This window comes from Acyrthosiphon pisum, chromosome A1 (assembly GCF_005508785.2).
Source record: "Acyrthosiphon pisum isolate AL4f chromosome A1, pea_aphid_22Mar2018_4r6ur, whole genome shotgun sequence".
Classification (NCBI taxonomy): domain Eukaryota; kingdom Metazoa; phylum Arthropoda; class Insecta; order Hemiptera; family Aphididae; genus Acyrthosiphon; species Acyrthosiphon pisum.
In genome coordinates, this window is record NC_042494.1 from 109,090,706 (window position 1) to 109,108,789 (window position 18,084).

Below are 18,084 nucleotides of genomic sequence, written 5' to 3' on the forward strand. Positions count from 1 at the left end.
ATTTGCTATGTCGTATCGTGTATGACGGTGACAACAAATCCATGGGTAGCATCCTCTTAACGGCTATTATACTTTAAAATGTATATAGTTTATAATTAATTAATTAGATGAAAATATTATTACTAATTATTAGTACCTACTACCTATTTACCAAGAAAATTATCATTATTGTTTATCGTTGACGATGATTGATGAAGGTATGAGATATCCAAATACATATTATATATAATAAAAGCTTAAATATATAATAGCTTTGAATTAATATAATATAACTCTGTAGAAGAAAGTTCATTGTCGTGGTGCAACTAACATGACTGATCAGAATTTTGATTATTGAATGAATTATTTTTTTAAATGCAATAAACAAATTTTTGATTTTAACAAATTATTTCAGAACTAAAAAGTAAAAAAAAATTTTTTTTTTGTATTTGAAGATTATTTCGTATTTCTCAAATACTTCACTATTTATAGTATTTGGGTAGTACTTTAAATACTTTATTTTAAGAGTATTAGAGTAATTACTTAAATACTTTTAAAAAGTATTTTTTACAACACTGTTAACTTGTAAACATAAATCAAAGATAAGAATGTACATAAGTTGTTCAACAATTTTCAAAGGTTGGCAAGTTAATGAAAATACTTAACTAGTCAAGTTAAGTTAAGAGAACATAAGATCGATAAGTTATAAGTAAAGTCCGGATTTTTGTGTAAAATCAAATTTTTAACTAGCGGGTATTCGTTTAGTATGTGACCTACCATATAGGGTGATCGTTTTATATGCGTGACCTACCGGTCTGATAATTAATTTAAAAACATTCAAATTAAAAATTATATAATTAGGCGTTATTTTATTATTACAGATTACGGATTATATTCAATATCAGTAAAAATATATTATTATTACAGATTACGGATTATATTCAATATCAGTCAAAATTAATTTAAAAATAGATATAATTAAAAATTATATAATTAGGTATATATTTAGGTTTAGGCATATTAGTATAAAAAAAATTCATAAAATTAAATTATGTTTGGCAATACACTTTTTGTACATCGCTTAAAAATTTAAAAAAAATTGTATCTTGCCTGTTGATAGATCGATACCATGCCTCAATTAAATGACGTGGCAACATTTCAGCTGATGTTTCATGCATTTTTCATAGGATTTTAGTTTTTAATACTCCCCATGAACATTCAATTGCTTGTGTGTGAGCTCCAGTAGTTGGATCAATAAAATTTTTTGAATGGTTTACTGTTCTATGATCATAGCCTATATTTTTTAAACAAGAATATGCTCTCCATTCATCTGACATTATAATAGAACCAGGTAATATTTCTTTTTCGATAATCGGAATTAAAGTTTCTCTATCACGTTTTTCTACAACAAAAAATCTTCGTTCCAAATTATCTCCGATTTTGCTACATAATCCGAATACCCAGGGTCCTTCTAGTCTACGACCATAATTTCTGTTTGATGTTGGTGAATTAGCTAGGGTTATTTGATTTTCTTCATCACTGTCAGAATTAAAGTCTGCCGAGTTATATTGCACTTGTTCATGATGCAGATCACCAAGCAGCAGTCTTCCTCGGTTATACTTTCTTCTCCCTCTCAATAACGATTCATCAATTTGTACCACTATATTTTGTCCTCCAATCTTTTCATGTTTTTCAAATAATGAACAACACACGTCTCTACACAAATTAAACCAGTCAACAATGGTTGCATTTGAACGGCCCGTCAAATCAGTAACAGTTTTTATGGGTAAATCTTGTGACCAATAATAAATAAGTTCTAGTATTTGGCCCAAACTGAGATTAGAATTGCATCGTGCATTAAGATCAGTATATGTAAAAAATCCATTTGTTGATCGAATTGATTTGTATGTCTGACATCCTTTTGTGATACATCGTATAGTGCTGATCTCTCGAATTTCACCCGTAGCCAATCTTTTTTTCCTCATGTACATCTTTGTTTCACCATGACATTTATGGCATAAATTAATTTCGTTATTTTGTGGTAATAGTTTATTCTTTTGTAAAAATTCTAATACTGTTTTTTCAGAAGAAATAATCGCATACAATTCGACTGATAACATTTTAAAGTTTTAAACACGCGATATCGGATTGACGACAGAACAGGTACTGACAATATTGTCGATAATGTTAGAATGACAAAATATCTATTGGTAAAAACCAGTAAATATAATATAATATAACTATAAAGATAAGCAAGCATAGATTGTCTATACCTATAATATAGATAATCGTCTTGGTAGGTCACACACTAAACCCAGTAATACAGGTAGGTCACATACTAAATTCGATTTTCAACCGGTAGGTCACATACTAAACGAATACTCAAATTACAATATTTATTCTATATTGAATAAATCATAGAATAAAAAAAATACAGTCCACTCAAATTTATTTCCTCGCCAGACCAAGAATATAATAAATACTAGATACACTACGCCGCGTCGTATCTATTACCTGCAATTATTATTAAGAGAATACGATCAATACGGCCCACAGTAGTCTGAAAAGCTATTTTGGTGGCTCAAAAGTCCCATTTCAAAATAAATTTAAAAACAAAAAATTTGTTTTTAACCATCCAAAATTGTTCAAAAACATTTAAATGTTTAAGATTTTTTTTGTTTTTTAGCTTTTTTTGTTTTTTTTTATTACTCAATTTACCCAAATTCATATGTATACATAAAATAATGTAAGTTCCCAGGATTTTGAAAATGTTTTTCTTTTTTGCATCCAAGCTATAAGGAATTATTGTGTACAGAAATTATTTTACAACATTTTAAAAATCCTGGGAACTTTCTTTATTTTATTTACACATATGAGTTTGGGTAAGTTGATCAGTTTACATTTACACACTAAAAAATAAAAATAAATCTTTAATATTTAAATATTTTTGAATAATTTTAGATGGTTAAAAACAAAAAATTATAATAAAAATAATTTTATTTCCCTAATATTATTAATATACTTACAATAAAATAAAAATAATAAAAAAAAATGTTTAACTAGTTAATGACCTATTTTTAATTTGAAACCAAACTATTCAGATTAGTTAAAATCAAATATTATGTTATGTCAAACATTACAAGTAATATTATTAAAAACACTACTGAAGTAATAGGTAGTAGGTACTAACAAAAATATCAAAATGCCCATAAAACAAAAATTGTTATATAATAGTATGTACTTGAAACACATTTGTAATTTGGAGCATGTTGAAAAAATATACAAATGCTTAATGCATTGAAATCCGAGAAGTACTTAGTGCCCGTATTACAATAGTTAAACTAAGGTTAAACCACAGAATTTGGCCGGTAAAATCAGTGGGTTAAGCGTAACCGAGGTTTAAACTATAACTGTAAAAAGGGCCCTAATAAGTAGAACTGATTTTTAAGAAAAATGTGGATCCGTAACAGAATTTGTAAAAACATTTATTTTGTATATTAAAGCATATTTTGGAGATTAGACAACATTTTTTTTAAATTAAAATGATATATTATTTACCAATTTTATTTCTATTTTTTTTTTTTATAGAAATAAAATTGGTAAATAATGTGTTACTTATTATAAATTTTTTTATTGTTTCACTGAATTTAAATAATTTACCAAAGAAAAGGTGTACACTAATTACTTTTTAAATTAATCATATTATTACATGATATGTATTTAATGGATGTATATGTAAATATTATAAACTTATGAAGCTTAGTGTAAACATATACAGAATATCATTTAAATTACATATTTTTGATATTTTGTAATGGAAAATTAAATCCAACTATATAGTTAGTTTAAAATATTTATAAATTATAAATACACAACAATGACTGTCTTTGCTAAAACTACAAATAAATTAGGTATTAATTATAGAAATAAAAAATATAATAAACTTAAATTTGGTATTTTAAGAAATAAGAATCAAATTTAGAATTAGTCTGGTAATAAATTTCATCGAATCTCTTAATATCTATACAACTCCTCTGCTCAAGACATTCAATGTCATATCCCTAATACTTTTGTTTAAATATAATAATTACCAAGAAATTGTTTTTATTTGTAAAGATTAAAAATAATATAAATAAACAGTTTAAAAAATAATATATTATACTTGTTTAAAACTGAAAATGTAAAATTATAAAATTTGTTTCAAATCATAATTTATATTGGACGTACCAAAGAGAAAATATAGTTGGAAATGTTTAAAGTTAAAATATTTTTACTTAAGAGGATGTCACACTCGCGTGTGTTGTCTCCGTCTAACAAATGTAGAACATAGCCAAAACTGATTTGCGCGGGACAACTTTTATCTTTCTGTGTTTGTAGTAGTGGCTCCAAAATTTCTAAACATACAGGGTGGAAAATTATCTATGAATATTTTAGATAACATAAATACAATAAAAGTTATTTGTTTCTAAACATTTTGTTTTTTTTCATTTGCTTATAAAAAATGATTGGATACTGCTATTAAAAAAAAAAGAGCACGCTGTTGCACACATAAAGTTCTTCTTTACGTGTTGTGAAAATTTGGTAGTTTTACAACAAATATGGTGCGAGAAAAGTTGTCCCGTGCAAAACAGTTTTTGCTATGATATAAATTTGTAAGACGGAGACAACATATGCGGGTGTGACATCCTCTTAATTAATAAATATTGTGTTACCAAATATTTGTTTAGTGATGCAGTATAATTTCTTATTTTATATTATACTTATACAATAAAAAAAAAATATAAAAATAATATATAGTATATTTAATAATATTTGGCTGCTTTTATTTAGTATACAGAGTGATTCACCTAGCATACTCACCCCCATTTTAGATACTGAGCGGAGCAATGAATTTATTGATTTTACAATGATGTGTGTTTTTTTTTTGTGTCTGTCATCACCTTTTAGGATAGTAAAATACTTTTTTTCTGATATGAAAGTGAATCTAGTTGGTACTTTGAAGGGTCACATTTTACAGTAGTTTTCAAAAGCGCCATGAAAAACAAAAAATTAATTAAGGAAAAAAGGGAATTTTTACGCAAAATCTGGTTTAGAGAAAATTGATTTTGGTTTTAGGTACAACTCTAAAAAAAATTACGGTAGGTACATGACAATTTTACTGAATGTTTATATTAGTATTTTCTATACACCATAACATTTTCCAAATATTTTAACTTATTTTGAGCTCTTTACGGACATTTTCAGTTTCCATTTGTTTTAGTTTTTTTTTCTATAAATACCAATAAAATTTTATTTGTTAGTTAAAAAAGCTTGAAAATTTAATAGAAGGCCCCTAGTATAATGTTTCAAAGGCAGATGAAAAAAATTAAAAATCCATAGAAACAATTTTTTTTATAAGCATTTAAAGTTCAAATATTGACAAAATACGTAAATATGACGAAAGTTTGAAAATTATTATGAGTTAGAAATTCATAAAACATTTTCTTTTTAAATCTAAGATTTGTAAATGTAATACAAGATTCCTCATAAATTTGTCTACCTTTATCAAAAAAAAATGTCTACAAGAATGTCAAATTAAATTTTATGAGCGCTATAAATTCATATTTTAGATTCTGAGTGGAACGATAAATGTATTGATTTTACAATGATGTGTTTTTTTTTTTATTTTTTTTTTTCAATTATTATGGAGACCTTTTATTCTTAGAACACAAAGTTAAATAACTCAAAACTACTCGTACAAATTTTTTGATTTTTATAAGTCATAAATTTCAGAAAAAATATTTACTGTACAATATATAGTTGAATAGGGGTGTTCTCATTCTAAAAACAGAAGCTTGAATCTCCAGAGGACACTTCTTAAGTAGCAGAAAAAAGCTCATGAATTTGAAAATATGGTCTAAAAGTATAATTAGAAATTTAAAAAATCAGATTTTGAATAACTATATTATTGAAGAAAAAAATAGGGTTAGCATGCTTTATGAATCACATGTATAGTCATCTGATTAAATTTATTTTTTTATCAATATATCTGTTACGGTCAAAAGCCGAAATCGGGCAAACCTCAGAAATGCCCGGGCAAAACGCGAACTGCCCACAATCCTTGGGCAAAATGTCATATTTCGACTTTTGACCGGGCAAACTTAGTTATGACCAACCTCATTTGGGCAAAACCGTATACTGACTTTTATCGTAATGGCAAAACCGTAGTGTCTTACATACGTTTGCTAATATTAAATACAAATATAATTGAATAAACTTAATTAATACATTTAAAACTCACTTGAGCCAAACTGTAGCGTTTATTATAACCACATACAAAAAATAATAATCATAAAATATTGTACAGATATAATTGAATACACTTAAATAATAATAAAAATATAATGATGTTAAGTAATCGTTTAAAAATAAACATATAATAATATTACGTACTCGTATAATGTTAAAATAAATAATTAATAAAAAATACTGTACAGATATAATTGAATATAATAATAAAAAAATAATATTTTTGTTTATTTGTTGTTACACATATTAGAACCATGGCATTTAGAACTACACAAAATATTTAGTTGTTTACATTTGCATCGTCTCGTAGCGCACTTAGTTTTGCAAGAACAAAAAATAAACCCTTGTCCTCCAGTTAATGAATTTTGAGTACTAGCAGTCCTCAGTGGTATTTTGATATTCAGTACATCATTGCTACTAATAAATTGTTCATTGCATTGAAATATTTGGTTTCTGGCATAAAGTGATGACAAAATTCCATTTTTGGTTCCTATTTTATAGAATCCATCATCAGTAACACTTAATATAACACCTAACACGTTATTTGCATCGACTTTTCTCTATCAACACAAGGCACTGGAATTTTCACTGTTAGAGGTGGAAATAGATTTTCACTCAGTAATTTCATTTTTTTTGCTTGCGCAACTAATCCAGGCTGTAGTAGCCTTTTCCCGTGCTTTTTTAAAATTTTGTTTTTGTTCAGATAGGTTGACTAAAATTTTTTCATTTTCATTTTCAATTAATACCTCCATTTTATTTTCATTTCCATTTAATACCTCCATTTCATTTTCATTTTCATTTAATACCTCCGTCCTCCATCTCATTTTCATTTCCATTTAATACATCCATTTCATTTTTATTTTTGTTTTCTACAAATTGAAGTAAGTCATTTTCGTCATTTACATTAATAATTATATCATTGGGTAAAAATGACATTTTTAATCCAAGACTAACTTTTTTTCCAAACATAGCTTCATATGGAGGTTGTTTGATGCCAGCATAAGCACTATTTTTGGCAAATTGACAAAATCTCAATCCTTCACTCCACTTTCTAGACTGATTTTCTTCCATCCAAGCATAAATGATTTTTTCGATGTCCTGGTTAGCTCGCTCAACACTCCCCTGACTTTGCGAATGACGTGGCTTCTCGTGTACAATTTTTAAACCATCGTAATATTATTATATGTTTATTTTTAAACGAGTACTTAACATCATTATATTTTTATTATTATTTAAGTGTATTCAATTATATCTGTACAATATTTTATGATTATTATTTTTTGTATGTGGTTATAATAAACGCTACAGTTTGGCTCAAGTGAGTTTTAAATGTATTAATTAAGTTTATTCAATTATATTTGTATTTAATATTAGCAAACGTATGTAAGACACTACGGTTTTGCCATTACGATAAAAGTCAGTATACGGTTTTGCCCAAATGAGGTTGGTCATAACTAGGTTTGCCCGGTCAAAAGTCGAAATATGACATTTTGCCCAAGGATTGTGGGCAGTTCGCGTTTTGCCCGGGCATTTCTGAGGTTTGCCCGATTTCGGCTTTTGACCGTAACATATCAATGAATAAAAAATTAAAATTCTAATAAATCTATATCAATATTGGAAAATTTGTTTATATCGAATTGAAAAATCAATATTGTTCTGCATCACTATATATTATAATAAATGTCTACTAAAAATAGGAATCATCAAGTATTATTATGATTTTATGAATTACAATGTAGCGACTACAGGTTACATGATACATACAGAAAAACCATGCCACAGCAGTTCTCTTGTCATATAAGTGTATTCAATATTTCGTTTGCGGGTTGACTCTTGTGAAAGACTTAAAAACCTTTGAGTTAATGTCGGGTACTTGCCTTGTTGCAGGAAGAGCAGAAAATTCAAGAAAGAACCCGCTTTCAAAACATCAACAATTAATTGTAGGTTAGAAATCTATCTGAAATTCACAATCATTAGATATTTCAACATTTAAATTATACATGATAAATAATTTACATTGTTTATAAAATTGTTTGAAGGACTTTCTACTTTTGATTGTATATACTCTGCTCCTATCGTAAACAGTTGAAACAGAACTAACTTTGTATCAGTCAGCTGGTCTGGTTTGAATCTAATTCCAAGCATTTGTTGACCAAATGTTGCTTTTGATTTTGTCACAGAATACTAAAAATATATTTTTATGTAATATAAGCATATACTTAATTTATCAAATGAAATATTTCCACTCACATATGTCATTAAGAATTGTAATATCACATTTATTTCCAACTCGCAATTGTTTAAAATCCATGACTGAAAAATAATATAATAAATTTAAAATTAGCAATTTAACAATTAAATACAAAAAAAGGGTTTTTGCTTTTTATAAAATATAAGATACTGATATTATTATACTTTAGTTTTAACCTATAGGTACCTTGAACTATTTTATCAAAATATGTTATTATTACGTTTGATGAAAAGTTGCTTCAGTAGAAATAATGTAGTTACTAACCGGTAAGTACTTAAAAACCTTTAAAGTCTGGCCTATGAATATTTTGGAAATGTGATCATCGAGTACATGAGCGTCCAGCTAGAAAAAAACAAAAGTAAATTATTGAACTAAAATACAGATATGCAGCCAGCTCATTTGTTAGTGTTTGAAAAATAAAATATACATATTTATTCAAACATTGAGCACGGCTATTTAACGTGTACAATTTGGTATAGTAATACGTTCAGCAGTACCTCGATTTTCCGAGTGGTTGTGTAATATCACACCAGGGATGGATCCAGCCCTAACCCCCCACCCTCCCACCGAAACATGTTTTTTTATAAATATAAATATTACATTAGCATGCAATATGACTTTGTTGTAATAATTAATTATTTTTTTCAAACTCACCAGAGTCACGCGAGGTACCATTATGACTAATTGACTAATTGTGGACCGCAATCAACATATGACAGAACAGGATCAAAAATGATATGAAGACGCCTGATTATTTAAAAATGGTGTGTCTACTCATTCAAAAGTAGACGGAAAATCTATTGTTACTTTTGAATAACACCAAATTGTATATTCTGAAATCTGAATCGTCGTCGACCGATGCAAGACTTCAAATACCCTAAAAAATGTAAAGTATTTTATGAGTGACCATTAATTTACGATAAATAATAATGATTAACAAACAATAATGATATATTAATATTTAATATTTATAATCACTGGGACACTGGGTACAGTCCAAGATTTAAAATATTTACCAATTTATATATATAGAATAATTTAGGTAATGCGTCCGTAGTTAAGAATTTAATATCAGGCGAGATTAATAAGTGGTAATTACTAATTATTAACAGTAAATCGTAAATATTGAATAGTAATGTGAGTATAAAAATCTATAGACAATATTACAATATAATTATTTATTATTAAATATAGCATAGATATCAATATATCATGACGAATAAACTAATTAATTAATTCTTTAATATCTATAAAATATACAGTATTACAGACTATATACATACTATATACAGTTGTAGCATAGAACTGGTTGTAGTACAGTAGTTCATGAAATATGTCAATATTATAAATTATAATCACGATGTATCTAATAATATAGGTATTAATGTATAATCTACATAAATTACGAGCATAAATATTTATACAATATTTTACAATTACAGACTACAGAGTGTAAAACATTGAATAGTCGATATATATAAGCAATAAATAATTATTATTTTGTTTATCAGCCTGCTATCTCGTCGAGATATAAAATATTCTGTGATATTATCATAACCATAATGAATCACAATAACCCTGGTATGCCTAACCTGAAGGTCCACGGTTACAAACCATCGCTTTACCTTCCAAGAGCTGCAGGGCGCTGTTGTTGTACCTCCGTAGAAGTTTACTGGTATCATAAAATTTTGAACCGCTATCGAAAATGAATCTCCGTGTATGCCGTAAACCCTATAGCATACTATTCAGTATTTGCTAAAACCAAGCTCAAGCGCTGTAACGGTTTGTTTACACTGAGTCGCGGACGCCGAGACGCTTTACGCCATTGGTCCTAATTCCTAACAAATAATTTATAGGCTATATTGTAATAATTCCCGGATCCGCCGCCATTCCGACTATTCTCGCTTTGTCGTTCGGCACTTGTTTACGGCCTCCCGCCAAAGATCACTTTGCTGTTAGCTGCCAGTAAATTGTTTAGTCATCATTCTTTAATTTTCTTGCGAGCCGCGAACGATTCGTCTTACTACCGAGTGCCGCCGTATCTGTAGTTATTTTTTCTCCGCCGTTTCCCTTCGGTACCTCCTCCTGGTCCCGAAAACCACGAGGACACTCCCCGCGCCAAGTACCTACGCTCGCCGTGACGCCGTGGCGAACGCCCTAATAGAATCTCAAGTCGTTTGTACACAAGATACACGAGACGACAATGGCAGCCACCATTGCCGGAGTGTTCAACCCTGAATTACAAAATCTCATCAAAGAGTCCAAGGTCCTGTTAGTAGGCGCGGGTGGCATTGGTTGCGAGGTTCTCAAAAACCTCGTGTTGACTGGTTTTAGCGAGCTGGAGGTGATCGATTTGGACACTATTGAAGTGAGTAATTTGAACCGTCAGTTTTTATTCAACAAAGAATCGGTGGGCAAAGCCAAATCTCATGTCGCTAAAACTAGCGTACTTAAATTCAACCCTAACGTCAACATCATGTCGCACTTCGGTGACATTATGGACACGAAGTACGGCGTGGCCTTTTTCAATAAGTTTAAATTGGTCATTAATGCTTTGGACAACAAGAAAGCGCGTAGCCATGTTAATCGCATGTGCCTATCATGTCAAATCCCTCTCATTGAATCTGGTACGATGGGTTACAATGGTCAAGTGGAGTTCATTAAAAAAGGAGTTAGTATGTGTTATGAGTGTAATCCAAGATCCGAACCCAGGACCTATCCTATGTGCACTATAAGAAATACTCCCAAAGAGCCCATCCATTGTATCATATGGGCCAAATTCTTGTTTAATCAGTTGTTCGGCGAAACCGACGAGGATGTTTCGATGGATGAAGATGGAAAGATTGGATCTGAAAAATTGTCTGCCCGTAATTGGGCTATACAAAACAATTACGATCCAAAGAAACTATTCAAAAAAGTTTTTTTTGATGACATTAAAGTTTTATTGAACTTGGAACACTTGTATGCTGAAAAGAACATTAAGCCTGTTCTATTGGACGAATCGCTCTTAGATCAAGAACATACTAAGTATAGTGACGTTCTAGACAGTGAAATGTTAACCCTGGAACAAAACATTTCAATGTTTTGGGATTGTGTAACTCCTATTAAAGAAAAATGGGAAAGATCTGCAAATAAATGCTTAGTATGGGACAAGGATGATGATATGATGATGAATTTTGTTGTGTCTTGTAGCAATCTTCGCTCTGCCATTTTTAATATTCCTTTTAAAACCCATTTTGATATTAAGTCGATGGCTGGCAATATTATTCCTGCCATTGCCACTGCTAATGCAATGATTGCTGGACAAATTGTGATCCATGCTTTGAGAATCCTTCGAGGCAAATTTGAGAAATGCCAAAATGTATTCCTCAGAAGTATGCCAAATCATAAAGGGGGAGTACTGGTGAAAGACAAATGTATACAACCACCTAATCCTAAATGTAATGTGTGTTCCTCCAAGGGAGAAATTGTATTTGTAACCGATATGCACAATTTCACGGTAAGACAGTTGGAAGAACTTGTGTTAAAAAAAAAACTGAATATGGTGGCACCCGATGTGACAATGTTAGATAGAGTGATTATCTCTAGTGACGAAACTGACGGAGTAGATATGTATGATATGACATTATCAGAAGCGGGCATGACAAATGGATGTAGTTTTGATGCAGAAGACGATCATCAGAATTTCCGTGTTAAAATAATAGCATATGACAAAGAAAAGTCTGGAGAGGAAGACCTTGACTTCGAGATTCTCAATAATATAAATGATCTTCGTACTGCTAATGAACAAAACAACAAGACAAAACCTGATGAAAATGATGAGGATGATGATGATGATGATGAAGATGATTGTGTTATTGAGCAGGCTGCAAGTCCTGCTGGAAGTACTGTATGTGACAACAATGGAGGAGCAGTTAATTATGTAATGGTTGATGAAGAGGAAATAGGTCATGATGAAGTTACAGAAGAAATCGGTAATGAAGAAGAAGATACAGAAAAAATCAGTAACGAAGAAGTAGATGCTGAAGAAATCAGTAATGAAGAAAAATTGGCAATAAAAAGAAAAGCTGATGAGGCAATTGAAGACATTAATGATGCTAAAAAAAGCCGTGTCGACTAAGATACTTTTTCGTGGTTACTATTAACAGTCAATTTGAACATAATATACATATACATAAACACAAAACAACAATGTTGATTTACCTATTTTGATGTTCCTCTCTAGTAATACTGCTATAGTTTTCATATTCTAATAATCAGACTACATTATAATAATAATAAACTACATCAAAATTTGTATTTTCATTATTGTGAGTGTTTCTTACTAATTATTATTTTTTTGATAACCGACTTATAAAGAGAAAATTTATTCATGTATCAATATTTTTTATTTATATGTGTGTAGGTTTATGATTTAGATTGTATGAAATTTTATTTGTATTTATTGTCATTGAGATAAAATTAAAACTGTAACTCCCTAGTTAAATTGCTTTGTTTGCTAATTAATTTTTTTATTTTATCCGACTATTAATGACTAAGAATTGAATTAATGCTATATCCCCGTAAAATTATTAAATATAATATATGATTATATATTTTATTTTTGTAGATGTATTCACTTACTTGATGTTTTGCATTGAAAAAATAATATTCTCCTTACAACATTTCGTAAAATGACTTATGTAAAGCACGAAATATGTTTTTATTTTTTAATGTAATCAGTGTCACTCAATATAGGTATAGGTTGGTTTACAACACCTAAACCATTAATAGAAATATATATATATATTAATCAGCCAACTAACAAAGCCGGGTATTAAGTTGTTATAATTTAAAAGTAAGTTTATTCAATAAATTCCAGCCGTAATTAGTTTAATTTATTACGTGTTGTATAGTTTTGATTTTGATTCAACTACTAACGATACATCAAAGCTGAGCTTAATCATAAATTGTTAGGTTAAGTCTATAACTAATTCTGACTGAATTAAGGAAGTAAGTTATTTTACGTTGTATTATTAGAAGATTTGATTATGTACCAGTCTTCATAAAACTTTTGTAATTATATAATATTATTGGTGTCTTTTAAGTTAAAATACAAAGGAACTTTGCAGTATGCTCAAAAACCCATATACACAGCTGCTGACTGCTGAGCAAATAATGCAGGGAATAGCAGACAAGAATATTTTAAGAATAAAAAGATTTCTTGAAGTAAAAATAATTAATACTGTGTACTATATAATATGTATATAAAAATGTATTTTAGTCTTGTTTTTCTTGCGACTGGACATTTAAAAAATAAGCAAACTCATTTAATTAAAATTAAATTGAATTAACTTTTTTTATATCATTCCAAGCATGATCTAAACTTTTTTGGGAATTACCGAAAACATTTATTTTTGAAAGTTATTATGTTATGCAAAGGTGGGCAAATTAATGAAAATAATTAACTTAAGTTAAGAAGACACAAGATCGATAAGTTAAAAGTTAACAGTTAACAAATTATAAATTTAACTCGATAAGTTAAAGTTAATATAGATAAAAATATTAACTTAACTCAGTTTAAAAAAAGTTAATCTATTTTTTTAAAATTATTATGTAAATCACTTAAAGAATGAATGTGTCTTTCTAGTTTCTAATTTATAAATTATGAAAAACAATTTTATTGAACTTTTATCATAATGTACACTGTATACCCTTTTACTTTACTATTATTTACTAATTTAAACTATACTCATGTCAAATTAATAATTTAACTTTATTTTTTATCGTATAGCAATTGAATGTCATAGTATGTGAAGATGAGTATATGACCTTCATAATATATATTATAACAATTGTCAATTTGTAATTTAAAATTATTAATTTTATTAAAAACATTTATAATAGCAACTCGCATAATATATAATTTACAACTTAATAAAATATATTAATATTTAATAAACACAAAATTATGTTATCAAGAAACAGAACAGAAATGTTTGTGTTTTTGCATTGGATTATTCTTATTTTATACTGATATAGTAATATTTACGTATAAATGAAAAATTTCAAAATGATTTTAACTTGATGGATTTTTTTAAAATCAACAGAAAAGTTAAAAAAAAATTAACTTTTAAACTAGCTAATGCCCACCTTTGATGTTATGTACTTATAATACCTTGTCTATATGTATTTAAGTTGTTATTCATTTTGTATTTTACAATAAGCCTAAGAAACAATTTAACAGGAACTAATGTTGTCCTAAAGCTGACCATTGGTTATAGAATAGACCATTCTATAATCAATGGTCTAAATGATCTCCAAGATTCATATGGTTGTCATTATTCCGTACAGTAAAAAACTATTTATGCAATGAATATTGGTCATTGGAGCAGATTTTAATGATCTACTATAAAAATGGTAAAGGCAACCTTAAAAACATAAAAATCAGAAAAAAGTTACTTTTAATATGGTTGTTTACCATACCTAAAAAATAATTTTTATATGTAACCTAACCTTCATAATTTATAATTTTTTAAATTCACATATTTATTTATATATATTCTTTAAGAGGATACTAGAATTCAAATTAAATACCATCCATTATACAGTGACCCACTTGTAACCTACTGTACAGCGGTAATCGGTAAAAAAGACCAAGCAAAAAAAGAAAAATTTTTAAAAATATATTAGCTGATTATCACAAAAAAAAAGTTATTAAAATCAAATTATTATTATTTAACAAAATTAAATATGATATCGTATCGTGTGTGCTACAGCAGTTAAGAAATTTTCAATATCCCTCTTACCGTTTTTATGATCTTTGCATAATGTTACAAGTCTAATTTGCATTTTTTCATAAATAGTACCTATGTTGTTTTTTTTTGGTTTGTATCCACCTATACATCTTGAGCCAACTTTGTTTCATCGGATCCAACTTCCAGGCGTATTTATGTACCGTGGGATGATTATTTGAAAATTATAATATAAATATTAAAAAATAAGGTATAATAATATATTTGACTAAATAAATAATTGATTTTGTTTGTATGATTTTTTTTTGGCATAATTCTGGTTTGGCAACCTATCAATTTTTCAAATTTTTTTTTCCAAAATGTGTATTTTAGGGTTCTTTATAATAATATAAAAAAAAAGCACGGACAAACTTCGTTTTGAAGTAATTGATAAAAAACTTCAATATCTAAATGTGTGGTTTTTAACGCTGATTTCGAAATTGTTTGAATTTTTTTGCGGTAACCATTATTTTGGAAGTTTAAGCCATCCAAAGTTTGCTATTTTACGCTTATACGCATGTGTGCCGCAACACTACTTTAATGCTGCGCGGAGGATATCGTGTTGGGGTGTTTTTTCGATTTTTTGACCGAGCGCACAAGGGCGTAATTATGGGGGGAGGGGGTATGGAGGATAGATCCCCCCATGAGCTGTTTAAATACAAACTTTTAATAATTACGAAACTAACTAGAAAAAAAAATAAAATGTTGAATGAGTTTATTAAAAATAATAGTATTTATTAATTTATAATAACAATTAATAATAGGTACCTAATACCATTGATTATACATATAATATACTATGTATAATCAATGCTAATACTTAATAATAATTTTGCCTAGACATTTTCTTGTTTATTATTTAAGGAAAACAGAAAAATCTGATGATGTATCACGGGCAAAGCCCACCACAAGTTAGCCACACAAATTTATTTTGATGCCCCTCCCATGAAACATTCTTAATTACGCCACTGCGCACTGAGCGAGTGGCAACGCTCGCAGATTATGTGCTTTTTAACAACTTTGTTTAATTCCGAGGCCTGCCCAAAGTGGTTTTACATACGATTAGCAAATCGGGGGATACTTTCGAGTCTTGTCCGAGCGATATTAAATTCTAGGTATTTTAGATTTTGAGTGAAACGATGAATATATTGATTTTATAACGATGTGTTTTTTTTTTTTATTTTTGTGTCTGTCATCATATTTTAGGACAGTAAAAATGCTTAAATTTTCTTCAATAGTGTCTTTTCTGATAGGAAAGTGAATGTAGTTGGTACTTTGGGGGGTCTCAAGTAAAAATTTCCCAGTAGTTTTCAAAAACGACATGAAAAATTAAGGAAAAACTGGATTTTTTACGCAAAATCTGTTTTCGAGAAAATTGATTTTGGTTTTTGGTGCAACTCTTAAACAAAAGACCTGTACCTGAAATTTTGACCGAATGTTTATATTAACATTTTCTATACACCATAAAATTTTCCGAATATTTTGATTTATTTTGAGCTCTTTACGGACATTTTCAGTTTCCATTTGTTTTAGTTCTTTTTTTTAAAATAAAATTTTATTTGTTAGTTAAAAAAGCTTGAAAATTTAATAGAAGGCTCCTAGTATATTGTTTCAAAGGCAGATGAAAAAAATTAAAAATCCAGTCACAATTTTTTTTTATAAGCATCTTAAGTTCAAATATTGACATAATATATAAAAATAACGAAAATTTGCAAATTATTTTGAGTTAGAAATTCATAAAAATTTTTCTTTTTAATTCTAAAAAAATGTAATACAAGATCATTCATAAGTTTGTCTATCTTTATCAAAAAAAAAAATGTCTTCAAGCAAATTAAATTAAATTTTTATGAGTGTTTGAATTTCATATTTGTACAAAATTGGATATTCACTCCATTTCTCACGTAGTTAACAAAATCCACTACGTGAATAATTTTGTTATTTCGTTGAAATTCAAAAACGAATAACTGTAGATACATGAAAATGTTACGGTATGTTTATATTTTCATTTTCTATACACCATACACTTTTGAAAATACTTTGGCTCTTTTTGAGCTATTTACGGACATTTTTAGTTTTTTTTTTTTATAAATATCAATAAAAATTTATTTGTTGGTTAAAAAAGCGTGAAAATGTAATGCAAGGATCCTGATATATTGTTACAGTAGCAGTTGAAAAATATTGAAAATACATAGGCACATTTTTTTTTATAAGCATTTAAAGTTAGAACTTTGACAAAATATATTAAATTTAAAATTAAAATATTATTTTTAGTTAAAATTGTATAAAATGTTGAACTTTTATAGCTGAGGATTAAAAATTTAAAACAAGGTCCCACGTAAATAGGTTATATATAAATTATAAATTACTTTATTCACAATAATATCATCAAATATACTTGACAAACCGTGTCCGCTCAGAATCGTTTTTCTTATACAATGATATTATATCATTGAATTCAAGTTAAACACCATCCATTACAGTGACCCACTTGTAACCTACTGTACAGCAGTCACATCCACTTGCCTACCTTTTTTGACAATATTAAATATTTGAAATACGAGCAATCTATTGTTTTAATTTTTTTTAAAAATGCGCGTTATAATCGAAAAAAATGTAGTTTTTGAAGTTTTTCATCAATAACTTCAAAACGAAATTTGTCCGGGCTTCTTTTTTTTACATTCTTACAAAGCACCCTAAAACAAACAATTTAGAAAAAAAAATTTTAAAAATCGAAAAGTTGCTAAAACAGAATCGTTACGATTTTTTTATATTTTTAAGTGAATATATATGAGG

The 18,084-nt window shown here is 28.2% G+C and overlaps 2 protein-coding genes across 4 annotated transcripts in view; one reads left to right on the forward strand and one right to left on the reverse strand.

The window, feature by feature from the left end:
• Nucleotides 1-9,942, reverse strand: part of LOC100573128 (peroxisome biogenesis factor 2) — an 11,275-nt gene extending 1,333 nt beyond the window's left edge. Inside the window, exons 1-6 of one of the 3 annotated variants that reach the window (XM_003245086.4) lie at nucleotides 9,802-9,942; nucleotides 9,173-9,395; nucleotides 8,783-8,860; nucleotides 8,518-8,580; nucleotides 8,284-8,451; nucleotides 8,032-8,220 (exon numbers count right to left, since the gene is read on the reverse strand). In XM_003245086.4, coding sequence (XP_003245134.1) covers nucleotides 8,032-8,220; nucleotides 8,284-8,451; nucleotides 8,518-8,580; nucleotides 8,783-8,860; nucleotides 9,173-9,193 — 519 coding nt within the window. In that variant the 5' untranslated portion in view covers nucleotides 9,194-9,395; nucleotides 9,802-9,942. Of the gene's footprint in view, nucleotides 1-8,031; nucleotides 8,221-8,283; nucleotides 8,452-8,517; nucleotides 8,581-8,782; nucleotides 8,861-9,015; nucleotides 9,092-9,172; nucleotides 9,396-9,534; nucleotides 9,675-9,801 lie in introns of those variants that run through there. The other 2 variants (XM_008185732.3, XM_016805117.2) reach the window with 2 other exon arrangements.
• Nucleotides 9,943-10,197: 255 nt separating this feature from the next.
• On the forward strand, nucleotides 10,198-13,213 carry LOC100165176 (SUMO-activating enzyme subunit 2). The gene has a single exon (XM_003245088.4). It carries the CDS (start codon nucleotides 10,722-10,724, stop codon nucleotides 12,636-12,638), a length of 1,917 nt encoding a protein of 638 aa, XP_003245136.1. The 5' UTR covers nucleotides 10,198-10,721; the 3' UTR covers nucleotides 12,639-13,213.
• Nucleotides 13,214-18,084: the final 4,871 nt, after the last annotated feature.

What these genes read in the sequence shown, in the direction of transcription:
- LOC100165176 (XM_003245088.4), top strand. Translation starts at nt 10,722, where the DNA reads ATGGCAGCCACCATTGCCGGAGTGTTCAACCCTGAATTACAAAATCTC.